The following is a 15668-nucleotide window of genomic DNA, read 5'->3' on the forward strand; positions in this document are numbered from 1 at the left end:
AGCACAGCCGGCCCGCGGACGACGCCGGACGAAGCCTGCCGGCTGAGAAGGTGACTCGACTGTGACTGATCCGGCGGGAGAGGGCGCCGGTGCCCGGCTGAGGGGGGCCAGCGTACCGGAGAAGAGTGCTGCAGGGCCGGCGGCTGCGGCTGCGGGGAGAGCGGGGCAGTAGTAGATAAAGAGACATTTTTCACTCTTTTTTTTCCCGGGTATCACACAGCTTGTGGAGATGGGAATTTTTCACGGTTTCTGCCTCTGTTTGCTTCTGTTTGCTTCTGTTTGCTTCTGTTTACTTCTGTCTACTTCTGTCTGCTGCTATCTCGGCACCCATTCGACATTCGTTCAGCAACCTTTGCTCCAGCACACACACACACAAGCATGTCGGACGATACTGCCAGCTGCGGCCAGAGCAGCAACACAAAGGCCTCCGTCGAGAACTACAAGGAAGCGCCTGCCTCCGATATCGCCAGCGGGTCCGTGGCAGACCTCAAGCTCTCCCTGGAGGAGAAGAAGGCCCGGGTGGACGCTCTCGCCGAGGAAAGCGGCATCAACCAGCGCAAGCTCATGTGGAAGATCGACGTGTGCGTCATTCCTCCCTTCTGCCTCCTCTACTTCCTTGCGTTCCTCGACAGGGTGAACATCTCCAACGCCAAGGTGTACGGAATTGAAAAGTCGCTCCACCTCCACGGCAACCAGTTTGCCACCGCATTGACTGTCTTCTTTGTCTTCTACATCGTCTTCGAGGTCGTGTCCAACTACCTCATCAAGATCATCAAGCCCCACACGTGGCTCTCGAGCATGATCTTCCTCTTTGGTCTTGTCACTCTTCTTGTCGCCTACTCTCACAACTTCAGCGGCTTGATTGTCTGCAGATTGTTCTTGGGTATCTTCGAGGCCGGCTCCTTCCCGGCCATCTTCTACATCATCGCCAACTTCTACACTCCGGGCGAATCCTTGAGACGGTTCTCCTTCTTCTTCAACTGCACCTGTCTTGCCGGCGGTTGTGCAGGTGCCTTGGCCTACAGAATCCACGACTTGGACGGCAAGCACGGCCTCGCCTCCTGGCAATGGATCTACATCATCGAGGGCGCCTTCACCATGGGCTTGGCTATCCCGCTCTTCTTCGCCGTCTCCGACTTCCCTGAAGAGGCCCGTTTCTTAAACGACAACGAAAGAGCCTTCCTCAAAAAGAAGTTGGAGTACTACCAGGGTAACTCCGGTTACGAGGTCAAGCAGACCTGGAGCGATATTGGAACCGTTTTCAAGGAGCCAATGCTCTACATCTGCTCCCTGTGCTACTTCGCCCTTGTTGTTCCTTCCTACTCCTACGCCTTCTTTGCCCCAACTGTCATCAGCGAGTTAGGCTACACCGCCATGGAAGCCCAGAGACACTCCATCTACCCTTGGTTAGCCACCATGGGCTTTTCCTTCATCCTCGCCATTTCCTCGGACTACTCACGCGTCAGACTTCCATTCGCTCTTATCGCCTGTGCAACAGCCATCGCAGGTCTTTCCATGGTGTTCGGCTGTGTCGACAGCCCTCACGCTAGATACGGTGGTTGTTTCCTAACTGCCATGGGCTTGTACTCCTGCATGCCAATTTTGATCTGCTGGATGTCTCTCAACTTCTCCGGGCACTCGAGAAAGTCCGTTGGTACAGCCTTCGTCATCGGCTTCGGTAACTTGGGTGGTATCATTGCCTCCTTTATCTTCCCCAATATTGAGGCGCCAGCATACAAGAAAGGTTTTGGTATTTGTATAGCTTTTGCCTGCCTTGCTATGTTTACCCTTGTTCTATACGCCGCCTACTTGATGTGGCGTAATCACAAGAAGGAAACAGATGCTTTCAAGCAAAAATGGGACTCTTATGATGAGAGAACTAAAATTGTCAAAGGTGACGTCAATCCAGACTTCCATTACTGGTATTAGAGTCAAATACTCTCGTTCTTGTTCACCTTATCAACGCTCTTTTAATGATTCTCAGTTAGAAATTGACACTTAATAGTAATGGTTTTTGTTTCGTCTTTTCTCATAATTCTACTTGCTTTTATTTTTCTTCTTTTACTTTTCTACATATCTTTATTTTGTAACTAGCCACTTATAAACACCAAAAGTTTGAAAATGAAAAAAAAAATCTAAAAATACATAATTTCATGCCACACCGCTCAATCCTAGCAATCCAAACAATTCTGCTTTGCTCAATCCGTTACCAATTAGCTTCGCTGTGGATTGGGCATCTTTGTCTACAACTGCCTGCATGAGCTCCCGCTTCTTGTCCTGTAATTCCCGGATCCGAATCTCAACTGTCTCCGAAACGTAAAATTCATGCACATCCACATTCGACAATTGACCAATTCTGTACGCCCTATCCACCGCCTGTGCTCCAATAGCTGGATTCCAAAATGGCTCATACAAAATGACCCTGGAACAAGAGGTAATGTTCAACCCATAGGCGCCACATTTGAGAGAGCATAAAAGAACATGTATTCCAGGATCATCGGTTAAGCTCCTCAAGGTAAGGTCTTTCAATGTTTTGTCCATCTTACCGTCGTATCGGACAAATCTGATTCCATTTTTAGTTAACGACTCCGATAGTATGTCAAGCATAGAAGTGAACTCCGAAAAAATAATTGTTTTACGCGGTTTAACTTTGTCGTCCTTTTTGAGGATATTCAAAGTTCTTTGTAATTTGATAGCATGCAGGGACTGAGCATTTTCACCGGATTTCTCCTTTTTCCCTACATCAACTTCTTTAAGCATTTGTGAACCATTACCATTATCAAGATTCATATTTTTCATGGAGCCTAGAAGATCTTGAAGGTCATTATCAATCAATGCATCATCTAACTCACGATTGCTTATGCTTTTTTCAGCTTTTAATCCTGCCATGGTCGATTTTATCTCCGTCATCAATGAATCATCCTCAAATTGTTGAGAGAGGTTAAACAAAAGCTCCCAATGACAACACAGCTGCCTCAAACGAAGCAAGTAGGTAAAAATACTCATGTAGCTCAAATCAACGTTCTGTTTCCTATCTAAAGTTCCAGCGTTCTGTTTTTCCAAATCCAGTTCTTGGCCCAATATATTGTGCACTATTTTCTTTTCAAGTTGATCGTAAAGCCTCCTTTCAAATGGCGTAAAATCTAATGTTTCACGGTGTATTGTCTTACTGACTGTCAAAACATTGTTATCTATCAAGACCTGTTTGGTTCTTCGAAGCATGAACTCATCAAGCATGGAATGAAGTCTTTTTAAAGCCTTGGGAGGATCATCAGGCTGGTGTGATGACAATGGAGAAGATATCCTTTTTTTCCAAATTTGCATGTTTTCGTACTTATTTACCCCCAAAAACCTGAAGAGCGAATACAACTCCTCAATTCTGTTTTGAATTGGTGTGCCAGTTAAACACCATCTCCGCTCCGCCAGCACATTACAACATGCAATATGACTTTTCGTCTCTGGATTTTTGATAGTATGGGCTTCGTCTAAAACGACTCTTCGGAATGGATACTCGGAGTCGAGCAAGGGGGACGCTGTCTTACTGTTTTCAGATGACAGTGTCGGGTAGGATGTTACAACAACATCATACTTGTGAACAATCTTGGAATCCGAAGGTCGTTTTGGTCCGTGGTAAGACAGGACGCTAAGGTCCGGTGCTTTGGTCTCGATTTCGGTACACCACTGGGATACCAAAGATGCAGGGCAGACTATCAACGTAGTCTTAGATTTGCTTGTTTCCTGCTTCTTTGATTGATTTTTCAACATCAATGCTATTATTTGGACAGTTTTCCCTAAACCCATATCATCTGCCAAAATACCTCCAACATTAAATAAAAAAGCGTCCTCATTCTTGTCATCCTCCGTCTTCAGGTAATCCCTTTCTGCTGGCTTGGCCTTCTCTCTTTTGAGCAGAAATCTCAAGCCTAGGACCTGATGATCATACAACTCAGCGTGAAGTCCGGGTATTATCTTATCTTTGGGGTCGACCGCGACTTTAGGGTACTCTGTCGGTTTGAGTAACTCTTCAATCAGCTCCTTGGTTCTGATCGTATCTGCTTCGTCAGCAATGTTATCTGCAATGGCTTCTATTCTCTCGAAATTGTTGGTGGTCCCTAGTACAGCCGGCGGAAGCTGTTCTCTCGGAACCACCTTCGGAGCTGCCGGTGGATGAATGACATGTTTTCCCGCATACTTTGCAAATGATCCTCGGTTAGTTTGCAGCTTTTGCACATCAATTTTCTTACTGTTCCATTGTTTGGATTTCACAGAGATCGGCTGGAGAAAGTCGTTAGAAAACTGGAACTGGCCCGGTACAGTTTGTACGTGAGGTTTGTTTAACGATTTGGACGGCTTGTGCAGTAGGTCCGGTTTGCCGAGCGACAAAGAGCGGAATGTGTCGGACAAGTCATCCTTTGGGTCCATTTCTTTTCTGCGTATGTGCTCTTTCAGGCAGCTAATTTTGTGGCAGTCAAATGCCCCGTGATCAACTCAACTCGCAAACATAGTTACATTTACCAGAAAACCGGACTGGCTGATTGTTTGACAACCCGGGTGACCTCCGTGTTCCCAAAGAAGCAACTGTCAAGAAGAAATCGACGCGTCGCCTGTCGGCAACTGGAAACGGGAAAAAAGGCAAGTCGACCGTTGGAAAAAAATACAATTCAGGCGATTACCGAGGAGATCTTTTCACCTCCATGGTGGGGAAATCTTGATGAAAATTATGCACGAAGAAGAGAGTTTAAGTTGCAGATTAGGTCTCGTGAGGTTGATATTGCCTGTTTTAGAGTGCAGCATACCATAGCACCAACCCCTAAGGCAGACCTCGGCAGTAGCAGGGTCAAAAGCGGTTGCAGAGCAAAAGATGAACACGGGAGACGGGGAAAAGACACAGCTTGACCCCCTACCGGTGAAGGGACAGATTGAGCAATGCACAAAAGGCCAAAATTGGTCGGCTTCTCTGGAAGAATCACCGTTTGAGTACCAATGTGCAGAAATAGACCATATCGTCAGTGTTAGAGCCGCAATTAAAGAAGGCTTGGACTTGAAGCACGGTGGAAGTATAAACAGCTGGGAAAGCAGTAACTACAACAATAACACCAACTACAATTCCGGCTCTAACTACAGTTTGAACTATAGAAATTACGAATACAACAACGGCCACACCAACATTACCGGAAACAGCAGCAACTATGGTGTCAACTACGATAACGGGAATATGGGTAGCGGTAACCACCTCATGTACAAGTACAACAACAACAATAGCAACAACTACAACAACAGACAAAACAATAGACAGAACTCCAAGGGTAACTACAAAAACAAAAACAAACGTATGAACCAGGCTCAGAATTCAAACCAGACCCTGAACCAAGTAAACAACAATGCCAACAGCACCAACTATAACGGACAGAGAAGATACAAGAACTTCAACTCTTTCCCTGACCAGCAGCAGCTGGACCAACAAAATATGTTGTATAACTCAATGGTGGGGATGAATCAGACGATGGACACCTCGGTCTTGAATGGTGGTCTAAGTCTGGGTGCAAGTCCAGGGAACTTGCTACAGCAGCTGCAACAGCAACAGCAGCAGCAGCAGCAATTGCACTTCATGAACAAGGGTTTACAAAATCCTCAGGTTGAGGCCGGCACACAAGAACAAGGACAAAATACACACCTTCTAGAATCTTTCTTGTTCCAGCAACTGTCTAGCCAGAACCAGGTTCAGTCACCATCCTGCAAACATGTGCAAAATCCACTCGAGACGCAGCTCCAGTCTTTAGGTAACACTGGAGGTAGCATGGACTCGATATTCGCAAGAGGTACAGGTTTTTCCAATATATCCAATAACGAGATTTCAAATACTTCCTCGCTATTACCAAAACTAAATACCACATCCCAGCAGCAGCAACCAATACACAGAACAACTACAGACTCCCATTTGACTTCATACTCAAACTCAACGTCAAATTCTAATTCTGTATCTGCACCAAACTCTGCGTCAAATAATGAAAGTAGTTCCTCCAGTTCCAATTACTCATTCCAGCCATCCCAATTAAAGCCTTTCAAATTTGATAGTTTGTCTCCGTTCAATTTTCAGTCCTTGATGGATCAGCCGGAAATTTCTACACCCGGAAGTACCATAACGCGTGCTGGATCATCTCTTGCTTCTTTGGGATCAAGCATTCCTTCCAGTTCCACCAACAGAGAAAATTCTTTGAGCTTCATGTCTGACATGCTCGATTCCAACGGTACAAGCACAAACATGAACCTCAGCAATTTGAGCAATACCACAGGTTTGAGTAGCACCATGACAATGGTGGATCCACTCGAATCGATTTGGAAGCGTGGTCACAATACCAACTCCACCATATCAAACTCTTCCAATTTGGTTTCCACCCCAGGTGAGAATGGTTCCAAAGCAAGTGATGACTTTGGAATGGGCACGTACGTTGGCAATCTGAACGTTGCAGACGGTAATAGATTAGAGGACATTGGGTTATTTGGATCATATTTCAGTTGAATACTATACATTTTTTTTATCAGAAGTTCAGTCACTCATTTAGTCATGGTCTTTTACTTTTTATTATCACTATCATTATATTTTATTCCTTCTGATTACCCTTCAAAACAGCAAGCATTTGTCATGTGTTCACGAGCTTTTACGAATTTTCATTCAATGTAATCCCGTTTGTTTTCTTTTTCCTTCCTGTGTTTTTCTGTTTTTTTTCTTCCTTTCTCTACTTACTTAATTTCTTTTTAATTACTTATATTGCTATAGGCTTTGCTGGGACGAAATTACAGCAGGAAATGTATATGCTTTTTTCACCTTTATAGGACAATGAATAGATTTATTCAACAAATCAAGCTTTCCAGATTTACAGTCATTAGTGATACATTATTACATGGCTCCAATCCAGTGGGCGCTTCAATAGTGTATATATCTGTAGGAGTAGATACGTTTATATATGGTACAATAGGAGCAGGGGCTAGGAGAGCTATTGCTTGTCCTCTGCTGCTAGCTGCCATGCTGGAATGGAGGTATTGCTATTAGTGATGTTAGCCTTCTGCGAAGACGCCAATTGCCAAGCTGGGATAGCACTAGGGGCCGTGACGGGGGTAGCATCCTTAGCTTTGCTGGAGGACGCGGTTGAGTCCGCTGCCGAGCCAAGAATGTCCCTCGCAGAAGGTACAGAGGACGGAGGAGGGATGTTGAGGTTGGAATAGGACGATTCCAGAGGCACCGAGTTGCCCGATGTTGAGCGGTTGTTCGTCAGCAGATTTGGAGGCGGAGGCGTCGGAGTGGAAGACGGGGAGGGCGCGTCGTGCGAGAAGCTCTGCGAGAGACCTGTGCTCTTCGTCCTGGAGGAGGTGAACAGCGTTAGCGAGTCCTTCAAGCTGTCCGTCTTCTTCTCGAGCTCCTGCAGCTCGCTGGATATGGTGCCCTTCTGCGACTCCAGGTTCTTCAGCAACGTTGTTTTGATGCTGTCGATCTCCAACTTGAGGTACTTCAGCGTCTCTTCGTTGCGGAGGTTCTTTTCGTTCGTGGCCTTGACGATTGCGTCGACCTCGATGAGCGCCTCGTCGATGTGTTTGGCCTTTTCGTCCTGTCTTTTGATGAACTCGGCCTGGTCCGTCTCCAACTTCTCCAAAATCGCCTCCACGCGCTGGAACTCTCTCTCCATCTCCTCCTTGTCCTCGTCCAACTTCGACTGCGACGGAGGCAGCACCTTCGGAACCACGTACCGGGACACTATCTGGTAGGCCCCGTAGATGAACCCGGCCGTGGTCGTCCCCATGATTACGTAATCCTTCCAGTCGTAGTTCCGTGGGGCTGGCGGCGGCGGCGGTGGCGGATAAGCGTTGGACCCGTAGTATGGAGGGTAGACAGCTGGGGCAGCAGCAGCAGCTGCAGGCACTGCAGCTGCTGTCTGGGCCGGAGCGGCAGCTCCGTTCTGCGCTTGGACTAGCGCCTGCTGGATCTCGCCGCTGGACATGCCCTTTGCCTCGAGAAACTGGATCTTCTTCGTGAGCGGCGTCTCGTGCACTGAGGGATCGGTCAAGAAGGACACGGCGCTGGCGACCATGTCCTGGCGGACGCCCTGTTCAGCCTGCATCGCGGTGTTGCCGGTGTTGCTGTCTTCACGGGCCACGGGCCGCCCCAGGAAGACGGTCTGGCTGCCGGCTCGTCTGAAGCTGTTCTTCTAGCACCTGTAGCTCTAGCCCCCGCCCTTTTTTTGCCCTCGCCTGGGCCGATCGGCCGCCCGCGCCTGCGCGCCGGTATTTTGGCGTCGCTCCCGGCGGCAGGAGCTCGCCTCTGCACGGAGCACGTCAGAGGAAATTAGCCGGTTGCTGGATTGAGTGAGGTTGAGATCGAGATCACGGCAGCCGTCGTGGAGAGGACGGGGGTCGGGGAGGGATCGCTGAAGAAAGAAGGGGTCTCTGCGAAAAGCCAGCATTGTAGCACGTTGACGAGTTGAAGCGGAGCACGCGTGCAGGGAGCAGGTACAGGGGCTACAGAGGAGCAGCACAGTGCCAAGTCCGTATACGTGAACCCGAGTATGGAGAAACGGTTTGTCAGTTCAGTGGTATGTCGATTGTGTGGCAGAGAGCCAAAGGCGATTGGAGGAAGGCAGCCCCCGGTGGCGAAAACAGGTTGGGGGTATGACAGGGCCGGGATGGCGGCGGGGGAGGGGCTAGGGTGCTGCCTGCCTGTGTGCATGTCGTTGCGTCAGCCTGAGAGTGAAGTTTTGTCTTTGCCTGGCCTTTATTTTTCAGTGGTACTAACATTTTGCACAACACCTATACCCTTGCACAGATACCTATAACGTCGATGTTGGCGGATAGCGGCAACGAGGACGCAAATGAGGAGTGGGGCAGCAGCGTGCTGCCCGCAGCCGACGTTGTGTCGAAGCCGTCGAGCCCCGTGCTGGACGGCCGTGGAAGCAACGGGAATGGCACAGATACCGACTATGCGTCCACACAGGTGTCCACGCCGTTGGCGGCGGCCGACGTGAGGAAGCTCGCCAGCCCGGACGAGTTGTTGTCTGTGTTCCAGCAAAAACTCAACTCGGCGGTCCGGCTGGACAACCTGGCCAACACGTCGATCAACCACTTGAAATTCCTGAACGACGAGTTCCAGTTCCTGGCCACAACTAATGGCGTGTGTCTGGATAACAAGTTTGCGGAGAACCTCAAAAACGACGTCAACCTCCTGAACTCGAAGAACTCCATCCTCGAGAAGATCTTCAAGCGCCACAAGCAGGTGGAGTCCGAGTCTAACCTGCTGAACAATTTGAAGTCGGAGGTGCTCAACTACCTGGTGGACGTGCAGACCGAGCGGGAGTACGTTCTACAGAGCCTCAACCATGGCAACTTCAGAGCAAAGCTCTCGGCCATCGATGATCCTTACATCGCCCCACTACAGATCAAATACATCAACCCGATAGAGAACGTCGCCTTGAATGGCGCAAAGCAGCCCGAGAAGGCCACTGCCTCGGCCAAGGGCAAGGCGGCCACCGCCCCAGCGGCGAAGAGAAGAGGCAGCAGAAGAACCAAGGCGACGACGACCGCAACCGCCTCGACCGCAGCCCCAGCCAAGGCCCCGGCCAAAAGAGGTGGTCGCAGAAAGGCAGGGACAACCGCCGCTACATCCACAACCGCCAAGGCTGGATCCAGAGCGGCAAGAGGCAAAAAGACTTCCTTGGCCTCTACTGCTATCTCGAATAATGCTGCTGCTGGCAGTAAAAGGCGGAGGAAGCCAACCACCAAGGCGGAGGAGATGCTAGACGAGGCAGATATGGAAAATGAGTTTGCCGAAATCTTCGAACAACCGAAGAAGAGAAGAAGAAGAGCAGGAGCCGCCGCAGCCGCCACTACTGCAGCTGCGTCCTCTGCTTCCACCTCCAAATCCAGTGCTGCTACAGCTACTGCCGGGCGTTCGGGCGCCACCAAGAAATCCCCAGATGCCGATGAAAACACCCTTGAGTCAAACGACGAAAACGATGATCAAGAAGGCACCACGCCTAAGCTCTCTGTGAAAGAATTGAAGAGTCTTGAACGTCAATACGACAACACCTACCTTTCCATATGGAAAGATCTGTCAAGAAAGGACAGTCCAAAGGCGTACAGGTTATTCCAACAAACTGCGCAAGCCAAATCGATCAACTTGAGGAAGACGGCACAATTAGCTGCAAGAGAATCAAGAAAATGGCAGGTGAAAACCACAAAGGCCCAAAAGGACCAGGTAACCAAGGCCAGAAGATCTATGAGAGAAATGTTGAACTTCTGGAAGAAGAACGAGAGAGAGGAAAGAAACTTGAGATTGAAGGCTGAGCAAGAAGCACTCCAAAGGGCAAAGAAGGAGGAAGAAGAGAGAGAAGCTAAGAGACAGGCAAGAAAGTTAAACTTTTTAATTAACCAAACCGAACTATACTCCCATTTCATTGGTAGAAAAATCAAAACTAGTGAATTCGAAGGGGACATGGGTGCTGAGCCAATTCCTGGATATGGTGCCGGAAGTGCCTCCCACAAAGTCGCAAATGAAGCTGACGTGGATATGAGTTTGGCAACTAAAGACTTTGACAACTTGAACTTTGACGAAGAAAATGAAGAAGCCTTGCACAAGATGGCTGCTGCTAACGCTCAGAGTGCGTTGATGGAAGCTAAGAACAAGGCACATCAATTCAACGATGGTATTCCAAGAGCATCCGATGGGGATGATGATGAAAAAAATGAAGGTGAGATGAACTTCCAGAACCCAACCTCTATTGGTGATATCACTGTCGAACAGCCAAAACTACTCAACTGTACACTAAAAGAATACCAACGTAAGGGTTTGAACTGGCTTGCCAACTTGTACGAGCAAGGTATCAATGGTATTTTGGCAGATGAAATGGGTTTGGGTAAAACCGTCCAAAGTATATCTGTTTTGGCATACCTAGCAGAAACGCACGATATTTGGGGTCCCTTCTTGGTGGTTACTCCGGCTTCAACGTTACACAATTGGCAGCAGGAGATCTCAAATTTTGTTCCTAATTTCAATGTCCTTCCATATTGGGGTACTGCAAAGGATCGTAAAGTGTTGCGTAAATTTTGGGACAGAAAGAACATCATCTACAATAGAAATTCTCCGTTTCATGTTGTTGTTACGTCTTACCAATTGGTTGTTGCAGATAGTGCTTATTTTCAAAAGATGAAATGGCAGTACATGATTTTAGATGAAGCCCAAGCTATCAAATCGTCGCAATCTTCGAGATGGAGATCCTTGTTGAGTTTTCAATGTCGTAATAGATTATTGTTGACCGGTACTCCAATTCAAAACAACATGCAGGAATTGTGGGCTTTATTGCACTTCATTATGCCATCATTGTTTGACTCGCATGACGAATTCAGTGAGTGGTTTTCGAAGGACATTGAAGCACATGCGCAATCTAACTCGAAATTAAACGAAGAACAGTTGCGTCGTTTGCATGCTATTTTGAAGCCTTTCATGTTGCGTAGAATAAAGAAAAATGTTCAGAGTGAATTGGGAGAAAAAATTGAGATTGATGTTTACTGTGACCTCACAAACAGACAGAAGAAGCTATATCGTATGCTACGTTCTCAGATAAACTTGATGGACTTGATTGAAAATAACAAGAGAATTGGTACGAACGAAGACGTTGAATCTTTGATGAACGTTGTCATGCAATTCAGAAAGGTTTGTAATCATCCTGACTTGTTCGAAAGAGCAGATACAAAATCAGCTTTTTGTTTCGGAGATTTCCCAATGACAGAAAGTTTAATTCGGGAAGTGAACGAATCCACCCTAGAGTTGAATTACAACACCAAGAATTTAATTAAATACAAACTACCGAAAACAATCCTTGAAGAGTGTTTGCTACCATCATATGAGAAGAGGAGCTTGACCGAGAAGGACAGCTTAATCAATAGGATGTTCAATGTCTACCAACCAAGACATTATATTCATGATGATGACAGCGAATTGAGTATATTGAAGTTTGTGAACGAAACTCCTTGCGAAATTGAAAAAATAGTATCAAGAAATCTGGTCACCAATGCTATCAATAATAAGAGTTATATTGAAAGCACAAAAGATGAGCAAAATAGGCTATATAGAGAGATATACTGTACTGACAACAAAAACTCGTTGATTTTCAGTGATTCCAAGGATAGAGTGCCGAGCTTTCTAAAAAATTTAACCCATGACGTGTCAAAAAGTATGTACATGAGATCTTTCCAGCCAGGATATTTTGAAACAGCTTTGGCTTCACCTATTGAGATTGTTTGTTCGAAAGAAAATTTTAATGTTATCAAAGACGATGCATTCTTCAACAAAACAATTAGACAAGCCTTATTACCTTTGGATTTGAACACACAGGCAGAATTGTTGGAAAAACAAGTTTGGGTCAAAGACTGGCCCAAGGCAGAAATGCTACCAGTAGAAGACTCAAATTACAAGCAAGGCGGAACTATACGTTTACCGTCAATGGAAAGATTTGTTCTCGAAAGCGCCAAATTGAAGAAACTAGATCAAATGCTTGTAGACTTGAAAAAGGGAGACCATAAGTGTTTGATTTATTTCCAAATGACCAAGATGATGGACCTTATGGAAGAATACCTATCCTACAGACAATATAAATACATTAGACTTGATGGTTCTTCCAAATTAAGTGATAGAAGAGATCTTGTCAATGATTGGCAGAGTAATCCAGAATTGTTCATCTTCCTCCTATCCACCAGAGCCGGAGGGTTGGGTATCAATCTTACTGCTGCAGATACGGTCATTTTCTACGACTCGGATTGGAATCCTACAATTGATTCGCAGGCCATGGATCGTGCGCATCGTTTGGGACAGACAAGGCAAGTTACTGTGTACAGATTGTTGGTTCGTGGGACTATTGAAGAAAGAATGAGAGACCGTGCCAAGCAAAAAGAACACGTTCAACAGGTTGTCATGGAAGGTAAAGTCGATGCGGTCAATGAAAAGGAGGAGAAGGAGAGAGAGAAGAAGGAAATGGCTCTCTGGCTCTTGGAAGACGACAAATGATGCAATGGCATCGTTAATACTGTTTTTTTATCTCATGTGTTTCCACTGTATTATAAAAGTATATAAGCTAATTGCCACCACAATTTGAAAATCGTCTTTGTTCCGACCGCTAATGGTGAGAAAAGACAACTGGCGCGCCCCGCTTGCCTCCTTTGTACCGACAGTAATCCAACGGCGAGGATTGAAAGTCGGGTGTAAGATGGCAACATGACCGGAAATCAATTATATCCAGCACTCGGACAGAGAGAATAGGTTAGTATCACGCATACCAAGAGCATCTATTAGAACAGCTACAATCACAACTGTAGCATAACTTTTTCCTATTTTCACTACTCCACAATCTGCAGTGGTAATAAGTCCAAGTTGGCAAATTTCAGTCTATTTACAACAAATACATACTTGGTTATTAGAGTTAGAAAAAACATCATAAATTCAGATGTCCGACTGTACTCCTGAGCAAAAAAAGCTGGTAGAGGAGATTCTCACCATAAAACACACAGATTATTATCGAGTGTTGAAAGTAGATAAATCAGCCAATGAAATCGAAATCAAGAAGTCATACAGGAAGCTGGCTATCAAATTGCATCCTGATAAAAACAAGCATCCGAAGGCCTCTGAAGCGTTCAAAGTTATTGCCAAGGCTTTTGAAATCTTAGGAGATGACTCTAAGCGTAAGATATATGATATGACTGGTTCCGATCCCGACTCTCGTGGAGGAATGGGAGGTGGAACTGGAATGGGAGGTGGAATGGGTAATATGGGAGGCTTTCCAGGATTTCAAGGCTTTCAAGGCTTTCCGCAAGCTGCAGCTGGTGGCGGAGGTCCTCTCAATGAAGATATATTCAACATGTTATTTGGAATGGGAGGAATGGGTGGAAATGGATTTTCCTTCCAGTTTGGAGGCAACGGTTTTCCCAACAATGGCTACTATTATACGAATAATGCTGGTATGAATGCTAGAAGACATGCTGCACAGCAGCAACATCAGCAGCGCCAAAACGCTAGACGTGGTGCTAATGGAAATGGAACGCCTTCGGAGCTACCCTGGTCCCAATATATCATTCAATTCCTACCGCTACTTATTATTCTCATTTCGATCATCATAAACTCCTTAAGTGGCGGCTCGGGCTCTAACGACGGTTACAGAAATGTGCGTGAGTTCAGTGGACGTGTACCTAAATACAGCTTCGAGTCATCCGGTCTTCTTAGCGAAAAACGTACTACTCCAAAATACAACCTCAACTACTATCTTGAAAAGAAGACCCTGGATAACTTCAAAGGACGAAAAAATCCAGCAAAGGAACTAAACGGTTTGGACAAGTTTGTCGAAAACCAGTACGTTGATAGGGTGAGCTTGGGTTGCTTGAGAGAGAGGCGCACAAAGGAGAGTATTATTGAACAGGCTCAGGGTATTTTCTTCAATGATTGGGAAAGAATTGATCAAGCTAACAATATGGCAATGCCTAACTGTGAAAGGTTGGAAGAATTGCAAAAGAGACTGCTATAGCCATATTACAGAATTGTGTATCATCTGTTTAATATTTACTTTAACCAACCAACCTTTCCAACTATTTAATCTTTCCTAAAAAGAAATTATAATCAAAAATAATGTTGCTTCGAAGATTTGAAAAATTTAATGCGACCTCTGTGGATCGAACACAGGGCCTCCAGATCTTCAGTCTGGCGCTCTCCCACTGAGCTAAGGCCGCTAAAAGAAAGGGTGCATAAGACAGGATTCGAACCTGCGCACTGTTACCAGTAACAGAACTTGAGTCTGTCGCCTTAGACCGCTCGGCCACTTATGCTTTATTGCACTTATAGCTCATGACAAAACTTATAATGTCAATACAAGTAACAAATTTATAAGCCCAAAACTCAGATTTATGTACTATGCCATGCTCGACTGTACTGAAAAAAATCAAAAAATGCATAAGACAGGATTCGAACCTGCGCACTGTTACCAGTAACAGAACTTGAGTCTGTCGCCTTAGACCGCTCGGCCACTTATGCTTTGTTGAGATAAAAACGTCTATAATCCTTATCAACAAAGATCTACTAATAAACAACATAAAGATGAGAAATCGCGGCATGAAAATCTACTATTACATAATAAAGCATTAGAGTGATCCAGAGAAACGGAAAAACGCCCCCCCCCCCACCGATTACGTAATATTTTAGGAGCGGCCAACCAATGACTATCCAGGGGCACTGTGGATGACGATCAGCCAGGAGATTCTAACCGGGGCACAATTTACCCAAGAGGGCACTCTTGTGGGCAGGGGAAATGTTGTAATCCAGCTATTCTGTCATGAATATCCATTGTATATGTTGAGATAAGATGCCGAAGCCAATCATGATCGAGGGATAAGAGATAAGAATCTTATCATGATAAGGTATCTTAGTGTTGAGATAAGATGCCGAGGCCAATAAGGATTGAGTGATAAGAGATAAGAGTCTTATCATGATAAGGCATCTTGAGTAATCTAAAACTGGAAAGTTAGCCGCCATGATAAATGAATAATGGCAAGTTTAACCGAAGGTGTAAGTGTATAAATACAAGAGGTTTGTCCCTTGTATTTATGTTTGAGAATATTAGTTTGTAGGCTAGTTATATTAGTTA

General features: G+C 45.9%; 7 protein-coding genes and 3 non-coding genes across 10 annotated transcripts; 4 read left to right on the forward strand and 6 right to left on the reverse strand.

Annotated features, from left to right (window-relative positions):
• The first annotated feature begins 160 nt into the window (after positions 1-160).
• On the forward strand, positions 161-2112 carry PICMEDRAFT_14096 (hypothetical protein). The gene has a single exon (XM_019160219.1). The coding sequence runs from the start codon at positions 379-381 to the stop codon at positions 1927-1929; it is 1551 nt and encodes a 516-aa protein (XP_019019653.1). The 5' UTR covers positions 161-378; the 3' UTR covers positions 1930-2112.
• Positions 2113-2151: 39 nt separating this feature from the next.
• On the reverse strand, positions 2152-4422 carry PICMEDRAFT_70166 (hypothetical protein; the record flags this gene model as incomplete). Its single annotated transcript, XM_019163578.1, has 1 exon — positions 2152-4422. The coding sequence occupies one exon, from the start codon at positions 4420-4422 to the stop codon at positions 2152-2154; it is 2271 nt and encodes a 756-aa protein (XP_019019654.1).
• A 439-nt stretch (positions 4423-4861) lies between these two features.
• On the forward strand, positions 4862-6520 carry PICMEDRAFT_9078 (hypothetical protein; the record flags this gene model as incomplete). Its single annotated transcript, XM_019165061.1, has 1 exon — positions 4862-6520. One exon carries the CDS (start codon positions 4862-4864, stop codon positions 6518-6520), a length of 1659 nt encoding a protein of 552 aa, XP_019019655.1.
• Positions 6521-6732: 212 nt separating this feature from the next.
• On the reverse strand, positions 6733-8242 carry PICMEDRAFT_14097 (hypothetical protein). The gene has a single exon (XM_019160220.1). The coding sequence runs from the start codon at positions 8112-8114 to the stop codon at positions 6996-6998; it is 1119 nt and encodes a 372-aa protein (XP_019019656.1). The 5' UTR covers positions 8115-8242; the 3' UTR covers positions 6733-6995.
• A 792-nt stretch (positions 8243-9034) lies between these two features.
• PICMEDRAFT_26067 (hypothetical protein) lies at positions 9035-13039 on the forward strand (the record flags this gene model as incomplete). Its single annotated transcript, XM_019162429.1, has 2 exons — positions 9035-9342; positions 9685-13039. Coding segments are annotated over 2 exons (3663 nt in total), but the record flags the coding sequence as incomplete, so codon positions are not given.
• Positions 13040-13484: 445 nt separating this feature from the next.
• PICMEDRAFT_70170 (hypothetical protein) lies at positions 13485-14555 on the forward strand (the record flags this gene model as incomplete). The annotated part of the gene is made up of 1 exon (XM_019163579.1): positions 13485-14555. The coding sequence occupies one exon, from the start codon at positions 13485-13487 to the stop codon at positions 14553-14555; it is 1071 nt and encodes a 356-aa protein (XP_019019658.1).
• Positions 14556-14685: 130 nt separating this feature from the next.
• On the reverse strand, positions 14686-14757 carry PICMEDRAFT_t35. The gene has a single exon. It is a non-coding gene; the product is annotated as a tRNA-Phe (tRNA).
• Positions 14758-14769: 12 nt separating this feature from the next.
• Positions 14770-14853, reverse strand: PICMEDRAFT_t34. Its single transcript has one exon. It is a non-coding gene; the product is annotated as a tRNA-Leu (tRNA).
• Positions 14854-14974: 121 nt separating this feature from the next.
• Positions 14975-15058, reverse strand: PICMEDRAFT_t33. The gene has a single exon. It is a non-coding gene; the product is annotated as a tRNA-Leu (tRNA).
• A 152-nt stretch (positions 15059-15210) lies between these two features.
• On the reverse strand, positions 15211-15520 carry PICMEDRAFT_14100 (hypothetical protein). The gene has a single exon (XM_019160221.1). The coding sequence runs from the start codon at positions 15509-15511 to the stop codon at positions 15347-15349; it is 165 nt and encodes a 54-aa protein (XP_019019659.1). The 5' UTR covers positions 15512-15520; the 3' UTR covers positions 15211-15346.
• Positions 15521-15668: the final 148 nt, after the last annotated feature.

The sequence above is a fragment of the Pichia membranifaciens genome (assembly GCF_001661235.1).
Source record: "Pichia membranifaciens NRRL Y-2026 unplaced genomic scaffold PICMEscaffold_1, whole genome shotgun sequence".
NCBI lineage: Eukaryota > Fungi > Ascomycota > Pichiomycetes > Pichiales > Pichiaceae > Pichia > Pichia membranifaciens.

Bases quoted from the DNA above. Each gene is read 5' to 3' on its own strand.
- PICMEDRAFT_14097 (XM_019160220.1), bottom strand. From the start codon at position 8,114: ATGCAGGCTGAACAGGGCGTCCGCCAGGACATGGTCGCCAGCGCCGTG.
- PICMEDRAFT_14100 (XM_019160221.1), bottom strand. From the start codon at position 15,511: ATGATAAGACTCTTATCTCTTATCACTCAATCCTTATTGGCCTCGGCA.
- PICMEDRAFT_14096 (XM_019160219.1), top strand. From the start codon at position 379: ATGTCGGACGATACTGCCAGCTGCGGCCAGAGCAGCAACACAAAGGCC.